Below are 20613 nucleotides of genomic sequence, written 5' to 3'. Positions count from 1 at the left end.
GAAATGTCTGCCCAAATCTTCGCCCATTTTTATTGGGTTGTTTGTTTATAATTGGATTCAGACCATTCCTTACATATTCTGGGTCCAAGTTTTTCACATAGATCTATAAGGTATAAATATTTTTTTAGCTTTATATATTTATCATTTTTACTTTTCCTAAAATCATCCTGTAAATGTAGTTTCTTTCTTTCCTTTCAATAATACTCATTTTATATATTCAACTTTGGAGATAATAAGATTGACAGGAATCACTTCTTGCCCCAAAGAGCATATATTTTGGGGGTAATCTTTTGAATATACTTCAGAGGAGGGAAAGTAGTACAGTAAGTCTCTACAGTCCCAAGTCAATGATTTTCAAGGTTATGCCATATTTGCTTGATCTTTTTTTTTTTTTTTTTTAAATTTATTTATTTATTTACACAAGCACTGGGTACAGTCAGAAGTGCGGGAGGGTGAGAGAATTCACCAGAGCCAGAGCAGGGAGCAGAGCAGGCAGAAGGACCGAAGTACACTGCTAAGGGGAGCAGCGGGCGGCAGGAGAGGTCTGCGCGCCATCATATTTGCTTGATCTTATCTTTTCTCACTTTTTAATTGAGGTAACATTGTTTTATAACACTTTATATGATTCAGAGGTACCCCACGACACACACCACCAGGGCACTCATACGCCTCCATCATGATCCGTCAGGCACCATTCCCCTGCTCCCTTTGCTCCCTTTTATCCTCAGGTAGTTTCAATTCTGCTGTAACATTTCTTTAAGGGTTGGTTTTGTCTATTCCTTTTTATTTCTCTATACAGTGGTGGTGGAACTGGAGACTGGCCCAGGCCCTTTGGAAAGCAGTAAGGAGGTTTCTTAAAATATTAAAAATAGATCTACCATAAGATCCAGCAAATCCATCCTTAGGTATCTCCTGAATAACATGAAAACACTAATTTAAAGGGATATGTTCACTGCAGCCCTATTTGCAATAGCCAAGCTATGGAAACAACCTTAGTGCCAAATGACAGATGAGTGGATTAAGAGACAGCATATATACCTAACGGAATACTACTCAGCTATATAAAAAGAAAGAAGTGGAATCTTGCCATTTGAAATAACATGGATGGAATTCGAGGGGATTATCCTAAATGAAGTAAGTCAGAAGGAGAAAGACAAATGCCAGATGGTATTCTTTTTCTTTACTAAATTATTTTAAAACAAATTCTCTGTATTCTTTATAACACCTAAAAATTATGTGTTTTTTATATTCAACTACAATGCTGTTACCACACCTAGCTCTTTTTCCAAAATCAATTTTCCTCCAAGTCTCCAAAACATCTTTTTAAATTTTGGTAGGTCTGTTTCATGTTAGGTTCAACCAATACGAACAGCTGTTTCTTATACCACCTTTTTCCATGCACAAACTGGGTCCAGTCCCTGTTCTGGATTTGCCTATTTGCTACCTTCTGAATTTGTCTATTTGCTTCTGGGTGGCCTCCTTTCACACACCCTGTAAGTGGAAGTTAGTGCTATGGCTTGATTAGATTTAGAGTTAATTCCTCTTGGCAAAAAATCCACACATATTGCTGTGTGCTTCCTACCCTGTGACCCAGATGACAGATAATACTGTTGCCAATTAAGTGATTCTAAGATACATCAGAGACTGAGGCAGCAAAAGCTTGAAGTTCATTGTGAATTTTTAATCAAATGATGTCACCCAGGATCGGTGGTCGCCTACATCACTCACCTTACTAGGGGCTAAAAAATGGCAATTTTCTAATTCTACTATTGCCTTATCATCTGCTAGCTGTATGCCTTCTGTAAGGAATTTCTCCATATTGAATAGAGCTTTAGGGTTATCTTGAAAAGTGGTTTGTAGAGAAAGAATGGATACATGGTAAATGACTTATTTTTAATTGCAAAGTCTAGAATAAGAAGCTGGATCTGGGGCCTCACTGATGGTGCAAGGGGTTAAGCATCGCACTATGAAGCAATTCTCAGACTCTGCGGCACGAGTTTGATACCTGGCCAACCAGGGAGCTGACCCACATGGCGAAGCAGACCTCTCCTGTCTCACCCCTGCTCCCCTCAGCAGTGTGTTTCAGTCAGTCTGCCTATTCTGCTCCCCACTCTGTCTCTGGTGGATCCTCTCTCACCCCCCCCCCATCTCTGGCCTGTACCCCAGCTCTTTTATGCGTAAAAAAATAAATCTTTTTTTTTTAAAAAAGAAGTTGGTTTCTTTCTCATGGTGAAGGACTTTATAGGCATGCTTTTGTCACTAAAATGTACTTTTAACGATTACATTTCTCACACTTTAGACATTTCAAACGAATGCGGGAGTTCTTATAGCAAATCACTCATCATCTAAGTTTTATTTAAACTGTCCTTTTTATTTAAATACTTGAGTTGATTTTATATTCTATAACTGAAAAATCTATTTCAAGCCTTGGGGGTCTAATTCTGCTGTTTATTGTCTATGTTATTTCTTGCTTTTATTTCCTTCTATGCTTTAAAACTTTGAGTCAATATTTGGCAATTTTGAGGGAATCCTGTGCAATGTGAATTGCAAGTTCAGTCCTCCAGGGAGGATTGCCACTTGCTTCTCCCAGAAACCCTAATCCAGGAAACTCCTGACCCAGGACTACTTTAAGTCCATTTATTGACTTTGGACTTCCCATACCATACAAAGAGCATAAACTGGGACTACAGACTTGGGCTGCCACTCACAGAACAAGGGCTGTCAAGGGCAGCTCCCCAGCACCTCCCTGTTCTGACCCCTTGGTGTCTGAGTGCTATGTCAGGCACTCCCTGGCCTGTGCGTCGCTCCTCTCCTTGCTGAATGAATGCAGGGCCTTTGTTACAAAGTTCCACGGTGACCTGTCCTCTTTCTAACCAGAGTCCACAGAGAAAATGGCAAGTACTCTTCCCACTTTACAAAGAATTGTTATTATTTTCTTAAATCAAGCCTACTGTTACCTCAGCATGTTAAGGCAGTGAAAGTATCAGAAACACGATGCTGACGACATTCTGCTTCCTTCTGCCTCTCATCTCTGCGTGGCTGACTTCTGGAGGGATGCTTTCTCCCCTTGGCAGAGGGTATGGTTTTTGACAGCCCCACATTCATTCGCTCCCGGCTCAGAAACGTCAAAGAAATGTGCCAGTGTCTGTGTTTCTGTCCCAGGGGTAGATCCCAATTGTCTCCAATCCACTTGCCCATTCTTAATCAAATGCTGTGATCCCACGATTCTTCCTGACCTCCCTTCATTGTGATGACGAGTAGACTTTTTTACCAAAAGAGGGAAAGAAAGAGTATTTCGTGAACACAGAAAAATTTAAAAAGGAGTGGACCACCAAACCAGCTTTAAAATATCAAATATGTTAGTCTCATGGGTGGCTTCAGCCAAATGACTTTAGCTTGAGCCTCTAAGAATGACTGGCACAGAGGGCACGGGAGACAAGCCTGTAGCAGACATGCTGGTGGTCTAGCTAAAGAAAAGGTTTCTTTAAGGTAAAGTAGACTAAGCATCATTTGAAATTCAGAGTTCTTTAAAACCAGTTGGCCTAATGTTGTAGTACTTCCTTCTGATCACGGGGCACATCTGTCCTCGGGTCTATTAAACATTTATTACTTCTTGGAACATGCCAAGACAACACAGTCTTTCTGGCTCCTGAGGACAAACTTTCAGGCGAAATGGTTATCCTGACATTTTCAGAAAGCACAGATGTTCAAATACCGTCTTGGTGAAAATGCATCCACAGCATTTGCGCAGGCTAGATGGCAACATTCAGATTAGTTATAAATTGCAACATTCAGATTAGTTATAAAGTTAGAGCAGAAGGAAGCAATTCAACTAATTATTTTACCACTTATTTCTATGTTCTATATGCAAACATGAATTTAACCAAGATCTGAAGAATAGGTTTTCACTTCTTTTTCTCAAATGCCCCGAGTAGAATGCCATGTAATTAGTTAGCGCTTTTGTTAAAAACACATTAGGAAGAATAACCTTCTTGTTGTCAGTGCTGCTGAATGCACAATTAAACCATTTGATAAAGCAATTACCTGAACATGATGATGCTCATCTTCACCTCAACAGGAGATGAAATTAAGGATTAGGTAAAACTGCAAAGCACCTGAGATCTCTGCCAAGCAATCCTTTCGAAGACAGCCAGGTCCCTGGCCGGAATGAATATGCACAGCACTCTAACTCTAATTAAATCATTACTAATTAAGTTCGTGATCATATTGCTTTTGTTTTTCTTTTAAAGAAAATATTCCCAGTTGATACATGGTTTAAGTGAGCACAGGCAGACTTCTGCACGACAGTCTTCAAGAAAATATTTCAGCACCAGATATGCGTAATGCTCGGAGAAGCTGATCTCATTTTCTAAGCCTCAGGCTAAGGTTTGTAAGTTATGTGAGGGAATATTAGCTGGGGTAGAGTTTCCCATGAATTGACGTCATAACTGCATATTGAGAGAAATGGCTTTAATAAATGCCATAAATGGTTCACAGCCAGTTGTTGGTTTCTCCCTTTCAAAAACAAGTGAGACATCTTTGGATCTGCATGCACCATGTGTGAGGAGGAAATGCCTCATCTTCTGCCCAAGGGTGTCCTTCCTGAGATACTGGGCTCCATCCACCAAGCACTCAGAACAGCAGCCCTTCAGTAGCAGGGAGACCCTGGTGAATCAAGCAACATTCTCCCAGTTCTTATCCAAAGGCACTGCAATGCCCCAGAAATGCAAATCTCCCCAAAGGGAGGCTGTGCAAAGGCTGCCAGAGGAAAGACTGGGTGCAAGACAAACCTGGGGCAAGGACCACCTGGAACTCATTTTATGGGTTTATTTGCCTTTTCCTCTACTAGTAGAGAAACCAAAAGATTATCTATTGTCTATCTGAGTGAGCAAGAGCAGCTACATCTCTCTTGTTGTCTTACTCCATTTCCTGCCAGTGTGCTCTAGACCAGCCACATGGGCCCTCTTCATAGCACATCAACACTCAACCAATTTCCTGGCATCAAACCAAGCACAGAGTGAGGAAGAGTGGAAGGGATGCATCTCGAGTTTGGCTTGTTAATGCACGTGAAGGCATATAATGAGCCGAGCCGCCAATCGTCACATCCATCAACGCGAGGGAGGAGTGATGGTATTCCTGGGGTTTTAGCCTTAAGGCCTGGCCTAAGCACCACCTCCTCAGTGACAGCTCTCTGAGCCTCTTTGCTAACTAAGGCCATTTATTTCCTTTGAACGTAGATAGCACCATGCAGATACTTCTGCTGGAGCACTTAGTGTACCACATTTGGAACTGTTTTTACATAAGTATGCACATCCATCCATCTGGTGGGCTAGAGAGCCTGAAAACTGTAGTATAACACAAAACTCCTTGATAATAAAGATCCTTTTCAATAGCTGAGCTTGCACGAAAGAAGGGAAATCCCTGGGCAGGGGACAGAAAGAAGCATCCAGAATGAACACAGACTACTGCCCTGGTGGATAGTAGCTCATTTAACTGAAAGGTTTTGGGGTAACAGTTGCCTATAGACTAGAGCTTAGATCCCACAGAGAAATCCAAAACGCTCACCTTTCAATCCATCCCTGGGATGGAAACACAGACACTGACACATTTCTTTAGAGTTTCTGAGCTGGGAGCAAATGAATGTGGGGCTGTGAAAATCTATACTCTACAGCAAGGGAAAAAAGCCTCCCTGCAGAAGGAAGCCAAGTGGTGATGAGAGGCAGGAAGAAGTGGACTCTTGTTAGCATTGAGCTTCCCCTTATTTTTCTGCCTGCCTACCCCAGCCACTTTCTAGCCTTAGATGCCAGTAAATCTTCATTGTTGGATGAAGAGAAGTAGGAGTTATGTTTCTATCACTGCAATCAAAAACAGCCTGATGATACAGCTGGTATTTTATATTACTTTCCTGATGGCTTTTACTCATGGAGTAAAGGCTTTAACTCAAGAGTCAGCCCAGGGTTCAAATCTGTTCTATTACTTAAGAGCTGGACTGGCCTTGGAAAAGTTGTATAGCTTCTGTTTTCTCATCTTTAATTTGGGTATAACAATAGCACCTACCTGAAAGGTGCTATTGTTGTGAGAATTAGGTGGAGTAAAATAATCTGATGGCACAAAGCACAATGTCATATGACTACTTAATGTGTGTTCAGTAATTATGCACTGCTGTTTAGTTTCTGTCATTATTTCAACTAGTGCAAAGGTAGGGTCTGCTATATAACCCGAACATCCACACTAATATCCTTTCTTTAATAATACAACTCTCAAATTTTAGCTGGGCATATACAGCTGCCCAGAATAAAAACTGTTATTTCCCAGGCTCTCTTGCAGCTTGGTGTGTTTTGAGAGTGACAGAGCACCATGTTAAAAGGTCCCTGGTCACTGGCAATCTGGAGACCCCAGAACAGCCCTGGATTGCTCACCTTTGGAATGCCTGCATGACAGAGAAAACAAACTTCATCCTACTTAAGCCTCCGTTTCATTTGGCTTTTTGTTATAGCAGCCAGAGCCTATTTCCTAACTAATCCACAATAAATATTTTAAATATTTGCTCTTTCCAAAAGCCTTGTGGAGGAGAAAAGGGGATGGTGATAAAACTAGGGCAAGAATTCCACTGAAACGGAGAGTGGAGGGTTTCACAGTATGGAAACCAGATCTCGTGATCACATGGTATTTGGCCACCCCAGATGAGGAAAGAAAGATCAAAGTGACAAGGCCTGTGGGGAAAAAGGCAAAGTGGAGCCATCTGTCCTGGGGGATTTGTCCCCAAACTTCAAATTGACTAATGTCTAAAAAAAGTTGGTCAGATGCCACTCAGTATTTCTCTCAAGTCCTAATTCCCCTTTCATTGACTTTTCCCAAGCAATGGACAATAAAAATAATGAAATGTACTATATATTAATAATGCCTCCCTCATCCCACCTCTGGCGACCTTAGGGACTATTGGCACAGATTCTTTCCTACCTGACAGCACCGAGGTGTGGTGGATTGGGGTGGGGTGTGAGACTGACCTCTTGTCACTTCTGGTACTTAGAATCTCTGCCCCCCCTTATTCTGGGTGCCATTACTGTTGCACTAGCACCCCAGTCTTCTGATGCACAAAATGGGCAAAGGCAAACCTTCTGCCTTTTGTCCGCCATCACTTTTATTTTCTGCCTAGTCGCAGGCCCTCACCAATGAGCCCCTGCCAGGGAAGACACTTCTCAGCCAGCAGGTTGGGTAGAGGCAGCGCTTTGCAGAAATGAATGTCCCAGAAAACACTGACAGCTTCCACGCTGCCAGAAAGCAAAGAACAGCAGCCACTCATGGCAACCCTCCGTGCCTGCCATGGGTACAGGCCACAAAAGCCCAGGGGGACTCAGAAGACATACTGAGCTGGAATTTCTCCCGAGGAGCCTGATGATCACACCCTGGATTTGCTCTAACCCTCAGAACCGCCTGTTCGTGGGAAATGTGCGCCAACAGAGACTCTATTTGCCAAGAACTTCAAACATGACCTTTACTTGGTAGCAATTGTTGGAAACTATTAAGATGACTCTGAAAATAATATAATCGGCAGCGACAGTATGTTGAAAGAAATGCCAACTCTGTAAAGCAAGCTCTCCCCCTCCCTCCTGGGTATGCACCCAGAACAGAAGAGAAGCATTTTCCTCCACAGCAGTTCTTAACTCTGCATCTCTCTTCTGTGTCTAGACATAAATGAGCCATTTGCTAATTGTTTAACAGCGATTAAGGAAGTAAATGCTGTGGGGAGGGGGTGAGAGCAGATGGGTGTGTGCCTACTTGCTGCTGATTACCAACAGCCAGGCTGATGCCAGAGAACAGAACTGGCTCTGGGGGCGCCCGGCTGCACTCTGAGAGCCCTCTCTTCCGAGGTCAGGCCACGCACTGTGGCTTCGGGTGGGAAAATGAGCAGATCAGCCCTGACTTCTGAGCTGCGGTCAGGGGGACGCAGGATAAGGGAAGTCAATGAAGTCCTGTGGACAGAGGCCTCGTGAGGAGAGAGCAGAAGGGCCTGGATCTGGAGCAGTGGGACCCTTCTTCCCTGTTCCCTCCTGAGCCCCAGTCCCACTCCACATGCACCCACGGCTTCCAGAACAGCTCTCCCCACCAGAGGGAGAGAAGTGGACACCGCCGACGTGAACCCGGGGCTGGCTGGATTCCAATGCTCCTCTTTACAGGCACCAGGAAAGGTGGCAGCCAGGCCCCCGAACGCCTCCATCTTTACATATGCCAGCAGTCCACCAAGGCCACCAAGCTTGAGGTCAAGAGGAGGATCTGCAAGTCCCGCCAGGACTAGGAGAGTGAACACACCCTCTGCTGAGCTCAGAGCTGAAATGACTTTCTACATGTGAAACTCAGTCACCAAGACCAGCTATGATTTCTTCAGTGTTTCTTTAGACCGCTTTCTGCCTTCTTCTGCCACCTGTGCACAAGTCCAGACCTGCCGTTCCAACAGGTGCCTCAGGCCACACTGCCTGCAGTCCTGCCTCAATATTCCCACCCTGTGGCCAGCCTAAGTGAATTCAAAAACATGAAGTTTTTAACAGCATCCCCAATGCTCTTGGGGCTTCAAGGCGCAGCAAAAGGTAGCCTGACGACCTGTCTAGCCTCATTTCTGTAGCAAGTTAGCGCTGGCTCCATCCTCATGTGACCCACTCACCAGCCCCCTCAAGGGGCCATGCTTGCTTTCATCCCTCCATGCCCTCTCCCCTCCAATGGAAGGAGCTGCCCCCTCTGCCACTCTTAGCCTGGTTGATTTCACCCCTTCTTAAGATCTCAACTGAGCCCTCACTTCCTCTAAGAAGACGGCAGACACATCCAGCCGACTTGAGGTGGCCCTGCTCTGTCCTGTGGCACCTATCTGAACAACTATTCTAGTGGAAGTCAGTGCTTTCCATTTTCCACCTGCCTTATAAGTTCCATGGAACCTGAGCTTGTCTGTTCTGACCTCTGACACATCCCCAGTGTTAAGCACCATGTAGGACACACAGCAAGGAAGAGCACAGTAAATATGTGAGGCATTTCAGGAGAAGGTGACACAAGGGCAGCTGACAGACAAGCAAGATCCTGACTGCAGAGAAACCAGGCCAGGTCAAGGGCAGGGTCTCCATCTCACACACTCAACCCAGAAGCAGCCCCAGCTTGCAATTTCTCTGTTTTCAGTAGCCCTTTTTTTACTTCTTGTCTTTCATGGGTTACGTTTTATAGAGTCTGAATAAATATTTATTGCCATGTAACATCTTATATCCCTTCATGTCTAGATTTTGTGTGTTCTTGCTCACTTTATCATTGATCCTGGTGGAGTCACGGAGCTGTGGAGCAGAGATACTCAAAAAGTCCTGCTATGCACAGAGGCTCCTAAGTCCTCCCTCTCCCCCAGCTCTAGAAGTCTCCAATTGCCCAGGCCCCAAAAGTAGAAGGAATGCTTATTTGATATTTGATGTGACGCAAGGACAAACACTCAGCCTCCAGGACAGAGCTGATGCTAAGCCTCCTTCCTCTCTCTGCTCCTCAAGGTGCTCACCTCACCCTTCCTGTCGGTCTGTGACAGGGAAAACACTTGGAGAAGTGGGCTTTTCTGGAATGGGTGTGGACGATGGGACTGAGGCTATATTTTTGCCAACACTAATTTCTGTGCATCTGAATTATGATGTCAAGTCACCTCCAGTTATACACGCAACAGTCTTGTCTTTCGTTTCCTTGCCCCACTGATTTCCCCACAAAAACCAGGACTTCAGGGGCTGGGAAACAGTTTGCTCATTCATGGTTAAGTCATTCACTTATACCAACTAGGAGCCTTCCAACAGCTCTGTCTATGAGACTAACATGCCTTTAACCCTCAGTGAACACATGGCCATGTCTGTAGGGGAAATAACTAAAACACACATAGTAAACCCAACCAGACTCAAATTTCCCCGTTGGAGGGAGTTTCATTGGGTTTTGAATTGACCTCAGCTTCAGAGATCTTGATCAGTCAACATACAACCACTGGCTTTGTATGGAGTCATAGTTGCTGGAGTCATACTTGATTAATTCCTTCGGGGAAAAGAGAATACCAACTTTCCAGAAGTTCCTATGAGATAGAAAAGGAAGCAAATGCCCCAAACCAATACCAGAATCAGTTTCCACTGCAGGGCTGCCCCTCCACACCCCCACACTTTGTTTTAACTTTAAATAGCAGTGGGTGATCAAAGACTTGCAGGGAGGGGCCCATGGATGTGAAACTCTGTCAAGGAACTTGGCTCTCTGGGTCTCAGTCTACCTCATATGAAGAATGGAGAGACGGATGCTTCAGTTTGTGATAAGGCAGCTTCCCATCTCTTCTCTTGCTCCAGGGAAAAAACCAGTAAGTGGGGGCTAGGAAACAGGACTGAGTCTTCCTGGTGCAGGGATGCAACGTACTTAGCAGGACACGCTAGAGAAAGCCTCTGCCCAGTGGACTCTGAAAGCCACTCCTCTTTTGAAGAATCGGGAGTCAATAGTCAGTGCACAGAAATCCACCAAAGCCGCTCCTGCCTCTTACAAAAGGATCTGCAGCAGGCATCCTTCCCTAACACAAAAGCCAGCCCAGACTGCTCGGGGTGGGGCAGACGCTGGCCAGGGAGCACTTCCAGGGACATTCCCTGAGAAACTGACAGCATTTCAAGCCACATCTGACAGGCCTCCACTGCTCCTTGTAGGTTGGGGGTCATGGGAAACTGGCATTTCCAGTTGGCATTTCACCTCTGCCAAAGGGAGACAAAGGCGAGCAAGCAGGTCTGATGTTCAATATGCCACGCGCCAAACAGCCCTGATCACTCAGTGACATTTCATGGCTCACCTCCAAACTCAGGCTCCTGGACCTTCACAGAGAGAAGCACTGCAAGAGGCTCATGTCTAATCTCTGTAACTCTTAGCCAGAGCCACAGGCTGGATGTTTGCCTAAGCAACTTGGTTCAGAGTGGGACTGGCTGGTATTTCTCAGTTGCTAAGCGCCCTCAAACCACCCAGTCAAGTCCCACATGGCTTACACAGACTAGCGTCTTGCCACTCCTTCTCAGTCAGAACCATCGGTGGCTCCTCCCTCGTCCATGACAGTGATTAAGCTGCCACGATGCAGCCTGTCCTGAGCCCAGTGAGCATATGGTGGTTCTCAGGTCTCCCATTCTTAAGGTACCTCAGAACAAGAGGGGCGCTACAGCACCAAGTGCCCCGCGAGCCTGGCATTAGCATCCCCTTCCATCTTGGGCTAAATGCTTCCTCTTAGATGGTGTTTCAACTCATTTCAGCCCCTCTCAACTCACACCGCCTCTCCTCTCTGTCTGAGCCACCCGGACAGCCTCTCAGTCCTTCAAACACATCGTCCTGCCTTAGAGTTTTGGCTTATGCTATATTCTCCATCTGGAACATTCCAGCCATCCACTCTCAGTTTTAAGGACATCTCTTCAGAAAGGCACTCCCTCACTCTCCCCTCTAAGGCAAGTCCCTCTGGTTCAGTCGCTCATCACCATGCTTCTTTCCTTTGTAAACCTTAGCAAAATTTGAAATTACATTATTTATTTGCTTGGTCATTTAGGTTTCCAATGGTGTCTGTCTTGTCCCTGACCTTGTTTTGCACCATGCTTAAACAACTATAAATGTTCACTAGTTGCTTAGCAAATGAATGAAGCATCTTTCCCATGCTAAGTGATATAGGAAGGGGACAGTCCTGGAGGACTCTGCTAGGAACAATAGCTCCAGGATCTCCATCCAAGCATTTTAAGTGGGTGAGTCCACCAGCAGACTGTCATTACAGAATTATCTCCTATCTCTCCCTCCTACCCCCTCCCATTAATTGGAAATAGACTCTGGAGGTAGCAGAAAGGACAGATAGTAGGGGAAGGGATCCAAGAGGAGGTGTCTATAAAAACTGACTCCTCGAAGTGTGGTCTATGGACCAGCAGTATGGATGTCACCTTTGTTAGGAATACAGAATCTCAGGCCTCATTCAGATCTGCTGTATGATCACCTTTTGTGACAAAATTTCCACATGACTATTTAGGTGAAAGACCATATTGGCTGGATCCACCTTTAGGAATGGAAGCTAGAACAGATTCATCAATGTCCCCTATAGGTCTACTATGCCACATGAGTTAAGGGTGTCAGAAACCAGTCTCGTTACTAGAAACTATCTCCAGTTATGATTCCAGGGGGCTTCAGAGGGCAGAGGAGTAGGTAGAAGGTATGGCCAGCTGAACTGGACTGAGGCTCTTTAGCCAGAATGTACCATCTGGGACCTTGAGCAAGAAGCTGATATTCACAGGGTAGGTCTGAATTTGAAGAGGCAAGGATTCCTGACTGTGGCCTTAAAGAAGCACCAACTTTTCCTTTTCAACTATAAATTTCCCTAACAACTAGCACAGTGCCTGGCATCTAAGAGTTCAAATGATATTGGGTAATGAAAGAGAAACTCATCAAGCAGTAATTATACTACTGAGGTCCTAAAGCAGGTTACATGGGTCTGGGTGAAAAACAGAATTTACAGAGATTAGACATGAGCTGATGTCATGCTATGCCATCCATGCAGCAACAGCAGTCTGTGCCTCGCGTGTCTTTGCTCTCTCTCAGTGGAGCTGTACGACACGCATCTTCAGACTAGTGTGCTACCCCACCTTCTCCAGGAAGTTCTCCTGGATTAACTTCAGGATCACATACCACCAAGAAATCACCCTCTTCCTTAGCCCTTGACCAGTCAGTCACAGAGGATGCCACATCTCTACCTAACTCTATTGGCCAGAGATTATCTCTGAGTCTGCGCACATAGAAGTTTCTCAAGGGCACATTCAAACCCCAGTGAGTATCACAGGCCTCAATTTTATGGAAAAAGACTAGTCAGGACAAGCAGACATGGTGCATTTTTGATGACACAGAAGACAACCACTACTGACCTTGGAGGTGTAGGTGTGGCCGTCGGAGCCGCAAACCATGGCCGATTGTGCCAAGGGACAGGGCCTGCACTTGACCAGATTCGAAGGTCCAACCCAGTGTTTGTGGGCCACGTTCCCCTTCTTTTGCCTAAGGATAAAAAAAAGAGGGAGAATCAGTTTACTGAAGCTCCTGCCTCCACGGCTCTTTACTGCAGACTGTGGGTAAAGTCCAAAGAGATTTACAAAAGGGCTGGTCCAAGAAGCAGGCGCTGTGTGAGGGCCCTTTGCAGGCTCTACTGATTCCAACTCACTGACAGGAGGCAAGAGATTCTGCTCTAAAGTTCAGGTCCAAACCACCAGATGGACAGAGGAAAACAATGTGACCAATAAAAATGTTGTAAAACATTCCTTGTTGACATGAGAAGACATCCACAACACATTTTAAAAAATACACAGCAAGGACATGTGGCCCCAGCAGCTTCCTCAGCTCCCAGGACAGGGCACATCCCAGGAGCCCAGAAATAGCTCCCGGACCCTTTGCCTCTTCAGGGCTGATGAGCAGCCTTCAAGGGGGGTGCCACAGAGATGACTCAGTGAGCATTTTAGATAGAAACACATCTTCAAACACAACCAAATGACTTTATCACAGCTGTGGAAAGTGATCTCTAGATATATTTTAAAGCAATTTCAGTCTGGCTTCCAATCTGCCATTTGATAGAGGCTCTGAGGTGATGTCACTTTCAACTGCTAAAATAATCAGAATTCTACTCTTTCATTCCAGCTCCAGTTTCCCCCCATCCTAACCTTTGTCATAATGATAAATGGTGCTATTAGGATGGCTTATGTCCACAGAAGGAACCCCCACCCCGGATCATAAAGCACTGCAATAAAAGGCCTGCAGTTACTGCCACCCTGCCTCTCCTGGCTGAAGCCTCTCTCCCAACAAACCACAGGAGAGGCTCATGACCATGGCGCTGAAGGCTGGGCAGAGGACAAGCACCTCAGGAGTGCCCATCAATCAGGCAAAGATTGTGCCCTTGAAGGGTTTTGCACTGGCTGTCCTGATGAGGGTTGATGTTTGGGCTCTGGAGTCAGAAAACACAAGTTCAGATTTCAGATTTGCCACTTACTGTGTGGTCTTGGCAGAAAATTTAACCCTCTAAATCTCTGCTTCTTTCCTGTGAAAGAGAAGGACATAGAATCTACTTAAAGTGGATGGTATGAGAAATCAGCAAGCTGATGTGTGGGGGGCACTAAAGCCTATAAAACAGCAAGTCATAAAAATGGTGGTGGTTGGGAATCTAAGCTGGTGCAGCCAGTATGACAACAGTGTTGAGGTCCTCAGACAACTAAAAATAGATCTACCATATGGCCCATCCATTTCACTTCTGGGTATTTAATCAAATATGAAGACACTAATTCCAAAAGATATATGCACCCCTATGTTCACTGCAGCACTAGTCACAGTAGCCAAGATACATAAATAACCTAAATGATCACTAGTGAGTGACTGAATAAAAGCATGAAATAGACACACATTGGAATACTAGCCAGCTACTAGAAAACAAGATGAAATCCTGCCATTTGTGGCAGTATGGATGAACCTTGAAAGGGTGAAGCTAAGTAAGCAAAGTCAGAAGAAGGACAAACACCACAGGATCTCACTCATGTGACAACAGAACAGTGGTGACCAGAGGGAAGTGGGGGTGGTGCATGATACAAGTGGAGGGGACTGAGAGGTTGGTGGTGAATAGTGACTGATTTGGGAGTGGGTGTGATAAAGCTGTTGAGGCGAACAGCTGTACCCCTGAAACATGTAAGTACTGTAAACCAACATTATCTCAACAAAAATGTGGTTAGAGTTCTGATTATTATGTGCCCAACAGATAGGGCTGTAGAGGATGAAATTACCATTGCTATAATTATGTAACTTAATCCTAAGGTCCTACAGGTTTGGAATGGCATTTGCTTCCCAGGAGAACTTATGAGCTCCCCCAAAAAGGAAATATTTCCCATCAAGTGGGGATGTGGGTATGAAATATATGAAAACCTCTACTCTTCAAATAAAAGAAAATGAGCAATAAGGATGAACAAGGAAAAAAGCACCCACTAATTTAGTTCTTATCCTACCAAAGATGTGGAGGTGGCAGGAGGAGGCAAAAGGTCTGTTTGAGGAACTACTATGTTTACATGACGCCAAGAGGATCACCACACACTCACAGCACATCTCTTGGGGTCATCGGGGATCCCAGAGTGTATGGGCCACTGGGCTGGGCCTGTCTTACCAAAGAACCAGAAAAAGTAGTCCTCTCAGGGCCCCTGAGGTCACCCAGCCTAACATTCATTTTACTAATGGGGGAAACTGAAACCCAAATTGCAGCAGAATTTTGCCCAAAGTCATGAAGATGATGGTGGCTGGATCTGCTACAGCGTTCACAGCCACACAGAGCGTCCAGAGTCAAACCTCTCTTCATTGGCCCTTCTCGGTCTCATCTACTTTACTAGCTTGAAAATCCTTTGGGGGCAACAGTGTCTGGTTATTAGGGGTCCTCTTCCTGCTTGGCACCTTGTCTGTGCCTCACTCTCTGACTAAAAACAGAGATAATTTGCATTTCTAAATCACATGGATTTCAGTCTTTGTCAAACACACTTTACTCTTCCAGGGTTCGTCTGGATTACTGCAAAAGGGACAAAGCATAGTGGGACCCCATACAAGGGACAAGCAGGCTGTCAGCACAGGGTTGGTTTTAGAGTATGTGATTGCTTTAGCAGAAAGCCACATATTTATCATCATTCCACAGCAGATTGTCTGACAATGATAATGAATCAGCAAATGCAGGCAGAAGTTCTGGCTTCTGGCAGCCCCTCTCCTGGGTCAGTCCCCAGTGGGCATGCTCACGGCAGAAGCAATTCTTATTATGCGTTACCAGAAAGGGGCTATAAAATTGAAAGAGTGGGCAGCTTTGCTGGAGTAGACATAACCTTGTGCAATGGTGCCCTGGAGGAAAGAAGCCTGAAGGAGCTTAGCCAAAATAAGACAAGGGAGAAGGGAACACTGAACCAGCGGGTTTGAGAAAAAGATGGAACCACCCATTACTCACCAGTCAGTGGGGGGGGGGGGGTCACCCTTGCCTCCGGACCCAGACTTCACCATTAAACTAAGTCCATTAAGGGGAGACAGAGAGATGAGGCTAGGAGGCGAGCAGACCAGCGGATTGTGAGCGCTCAGTATATCCCTACTGGGCAGGTGGGTGGGTCTTGCTGCAACGGTTACTCGGCAGATAATCAAAAAATCCCACCTTGTCAGGACCAGAATATACCTAAAAGCTAACCTTATCCGACAATGTATTGTATTGTATTGTATTGTATTGTATTGTATTGTATTGTATTGTATTGTATTGTATTGTATTGTATTGTATTGTATTGTACTGTACTGTATTGTATTGTATTGTATTGTATTGTATTGTATTGTACTGTATTGTATAAAACAGCAATTGGAGACAGAGGGGAAACGACTTGCCCAGTGTCACACAGAAATATGAGCAAGTTATTTCTAATTTTTGGACTTAGGTTTTCCTGGAAATGGCTGTGCTGCTCTGGGATGATTTTGATTCCCAGTTCTGGCATTTGTATTTTCATTATTAGGGCTCAGTTAGTTTCGAAAAAGCCCCTCTGAAACACTGTCCCTGGTTCCACATCTGCAGAGGCGCAAGCTCAACATAGAGATATCAGGTGGTCAAGGATTATGCCCAGGAGGAATTGTCTTGGCCTTTCCTGGGATGCCTCAGGGACTTGAGGCACAGAGATCAAGCCATTCTGAATCCTCCCAATTCTAGTAAAACAGGCATGCCCATTTCAGGGGGGCAAACCCAGGAGTTTCCTACCTCATCAGGAACTTAGAAGAGAAGGCATCCAAACCTGCAGTCTCTGCCCAGAGGTCCAATTATGTAATGCTAAGTGCAGTACACGCTGAACTAAAGGAGGCCAAGTTTATGTCACTTGTGAGTATATTTCAATCTCTACAATTCCACGAAAACCATAAAAAAATACCTAACCCAGTTGAGACAAGGGACTAAACTTTCTGACTAAGATATTTCACTTCTTGAGCCAATGAAGAGTGAAATGCGATGAGGGTGTCTTGATGGGATTGCTATTCACAATGTCACAGACATTCATCAGTTGGATGACACAAGCAATTTAGTTTGAGAAGCAGGTCCTGCCAGCCTGCTCAATGGCCACAAAGCCTGAACCCCGCCTGAGGCCGGCTGGTGATGGGGGCGGCCAAACCTCCCACTCAACTGATAACATTGCAAGCAACTCCCAAACCTAGGAGCTGCTCAGGATGGAGACAAACCATTAGCAGACCATGGGCATTTCTTAATCTCTTTTTGCTCAACTGCCTAAGCGAAATCCTTTGTTTTGTTAATGCTATCAAAATCCCCAAATTGTGTGTTTTTGAAGCAAAGTGTTGACTCTTAAGGTCAAATCTAATGGTGTAATTCCCATGCTAAAAACTTCCATCTTCTCCCCACCTACTAAGGTATAGTTTAAACTCACTGTTTTCGTGTTAAACCATCCAAGCCTACCTTCACATGTTAACTGTCTACTCTGCTCTCCTCCCCGACATACACATATGCGCCACCATTAACCACCAACACCATAGATTTTTGCTCCAGCCATTCTTTGTTACTCCCAAAGCCTGCTAAGGGCCTTTGTGCCACTTTGACATCACATGGGTTTTCCTCTGATATATCTTAATTCCCGTGCACATTTCTCTCCTGCATTCTGTACTCATCTGCCTTTTGAGGTCTTCTCCAAGGTCCAGCTTAAATTTCTATTCTCCAGGTTGTCTGTACTTCCGTACCACCTGTTATATTGCTTTTGCTCAGGATCCTTGACTAGCAACTAACATTCAAGTAAATAACTTAATTCGACTTGACCAAATGTTGAAAAGTTACTATTATTCCAATAGAAGCATTCAAGCTAAAACATTTTGGAGCCCATGTTTGACACTATCCTTTCTTGCCTTCACATGTTAAACCCATCACTCAGTCCTATGGATTCTATGTCCAGCCAGTCATATCAATCATTTAAATGTCTCTTACACATATCTTACAAATTCAAGTCAATATGACTTGGCAAATGATTTCTATCTGTAGAGCAAATGTTCACCCACTTTTCAAGATTCTTGTTCAAGTGACTTTCATGAAGTGCTTCCTGCGAACCTCACCCCAAGTAGAATTAAGCATCACATTAATTGTTCCAACATTCTGCCTTTTTCAGATCCAACTCTGACAGTCACTGCCACATAAAGCAGTTCCTTTGTGTTTCTCATTATACTGTATACTCCTCAAGGGTAGCAATTGGGTCTTAAGCATTTTTGTGCTCCTGGTGCTGGGTAATATAGTTGACCCTTGAGACATATGGGTTTCCTCCGTGAAATAGGTAAATTTATTAACTTGGACCCTAACAAAATTCTTGATTTATTTCTAGAAATTAGTAGCACTAACTGGAAGACAAAAAGAAACCCATTTTAAGGAACTATTCAATAGGCTCTTATCTCCAGAAACCTAATTCAGAATTGAAAAAAAAAAAAAACAATTAGCAAAAACTTCTAAAGACAACTGAGAAGTATTATTTGCAGATAATGATATTATATATAGAAAATCAAGAATATGCCATTAAAACTAACAATGGAGGGCCTCCCCAGTGGCGCAAGAGGTTAAGCATAGCACTGTGAAGCTATCTGCAGCCTCTGCAGCACAAGTTCGATCCCTGGCTGGATAGGGAGCTGACCCACATTTGCGCAGCAAACCTCTCCTGTCTCACCTGCTGCTTCCCTCAGCAGTGTATTTCAGTAAATCTGCTTGTTCTGCTCCCTATTCTGTCTCTGGTGAATCCTGTCACTCCCTACACCTCTGGCCTGTGCCCTAGTTCTTGTATGCATAACTAAATAAATAATCTTTAAAAAAAAATAAAACTTACTATGGGAATCAGTTAAATTGCAGGATATAACATCAATATAAAAATCAGTAGTGCCTACATACATTAATAATTATCAGAGGGCCCCTTGGTAGTGCAAGGAGTTAAGAGGCAACCTATGAAGCTGTCTGCTGCCTCTGCAGCACGAGTTCAATCCCCAGCCAGCCAGGGAGCAGGGAGCAATCCACACGGTGCAGCAAACCTCTCCTGACTTGCCAGCTGCTCCCCTCAACAGTGTACTTCGGTCAATCTGCCTGTTCTGTTCCCCACTCTGTTTCTGGTGAATCCTCTCACGCCGCACACTTCTGGCCTGTACCCCAACTCTTGTATGCATAAATAAATACTTAAAAAGAGAATTATCAGAAAGAGAAATTAAGAAAAGTCACATTTATAATTATATCATAAATAATAAAATACTTAGGAATAAATTTAACCAAGGAGTGAAACTGAAAACTGTAAGACATAAATGAAAGAAAATGATTAAGACACAAATAAATGAAGAGATATTCCATGCTGATGAATTAGAAAATTTAATATTGTTGAAATGTCCTTACAACCCCCCAAAAATCTATATATTCAATACATCCTTACTAAAGACCCCAAATAGTCAAAGTAATCTTGAGAAAGAAGAAGAAAGCTGGAGGCATTTTGCTTCCTGATTTCAAACTGTATTACAAAAGTACAATAATCAAAGCAGTATGGAACTGGCACACAAATTACGACAAATGAAACAGATTAGGAAGTCTAGGATTAAAGCTATGCATATATGGTAAATAAATTTATAACAACACAGACAAGAATATACAATGGGAAATGGATTATCTTGTCGATAAATGGCATTGGGGAAACTGGAAAGTCACATACAAAATAAGAAAATGACCCCTATAGGACACCATACACAAAAATTAACTTAAGATGGATTTAACATTTGAATATAAATCTGAAACTATAAAATAAAGGTGTAAGTTCTTAACACTGGGCTTGGAAATGATTATTTGAATATAACTCTAAAAACAAAGACAGCAAAAACAAAAAATATAAGTCAGTAGGACTATATCCAACTAAAATGCTTTTGCACAGCAAAGGAAACCATCATCAGAATAAAAACACAATCTATGGAATAAGAGAAAACATTATCAAGCCAGAGATCTACTAAAGGGCTAATACGCTAAATGTAAAAACTCTCTCAATTAAAACTCAAACAATCTGATTAAAAAATGGACAAAGGACAGTAATAGTCTTTTTTCCAAAGACAACATAAGATGGCTAACAGGTACATGAAAAGATGCTCAACATCCCTAATCAGGGGAAACAGAAGTGAAAACCACAATGAGATTATCACTTCACATCTGCTAGAATAGCTATCATCAAAAACAATGGCTAACATCAATAACAAGTGCTGGTAAGAATGCGGAGAAAAATAAACACTTGTGTAAAGCAGGTGGGAATGTAAGTTGGTACTGTCACCATGGAAACCAGTATAGAGGTTCCTCAAAAAAATAAAAAATACAACTATCATGTGATCCAGCAAAATACTTCTGAATACCCTAAGAAAGTAAACACATGATTTTGAAAAGATATATGCACCCCCATGTTCATTGCAGCATTATTTACTACAGCCAAGATTAGATGACTGATAAAGCAAACATAATGCAATACTCTTCTAAGAATCTACATAATGCAATGTCATACTAAGAATCTACATTGCAACAATGTGGATGGACTTTGAGGGCACTGTGATAGCAAA

General features: G+C 43.7%; 1 protein-coding gene across 1 annotated transcript in view; it reads right to left on the bottom strand.

Moving 5' to 3' along the window:
* SPOCK1 (SPARC (osteonectin), cwcv and kazal like domains proteoglycan 1) overlaps positions 1-20613 on the bottom strand; it is a 508642-nt gene that overhangs the window by 134284 nt on the left and 353745 nt on the right. Inside the window, exon 4 of the mRNA XM_037508344.2 lies at positions 12906-13032. Coding sequence (XP_037364241.2) covers positions 12906-13032 — 127 coding nt within the window. The remainder of the gene's footprint in view (positions 1-12905; positions 13033-20613) is intronic.

The sequence above is a fragment of the Talpa occidentalis genome, unplaced genomic scaffold, assembly GCF_014898055.3.
Source record: "Talpa occidentalis isolate TD23 unplaced genomic scaffold, MPIMG_talOcc4v2.1 talOcc4.13, whole genome shotgun sequence".
Lineage (NCBI taxonomy): Eukaryota > Metazoa > Chordata > Mammalia > Eulipotyphla > Talpidae > Talpa > Talpa occidentalis.
This window is presented reverse-complemented; position numbering and strand designations above follow the sequence as displayed.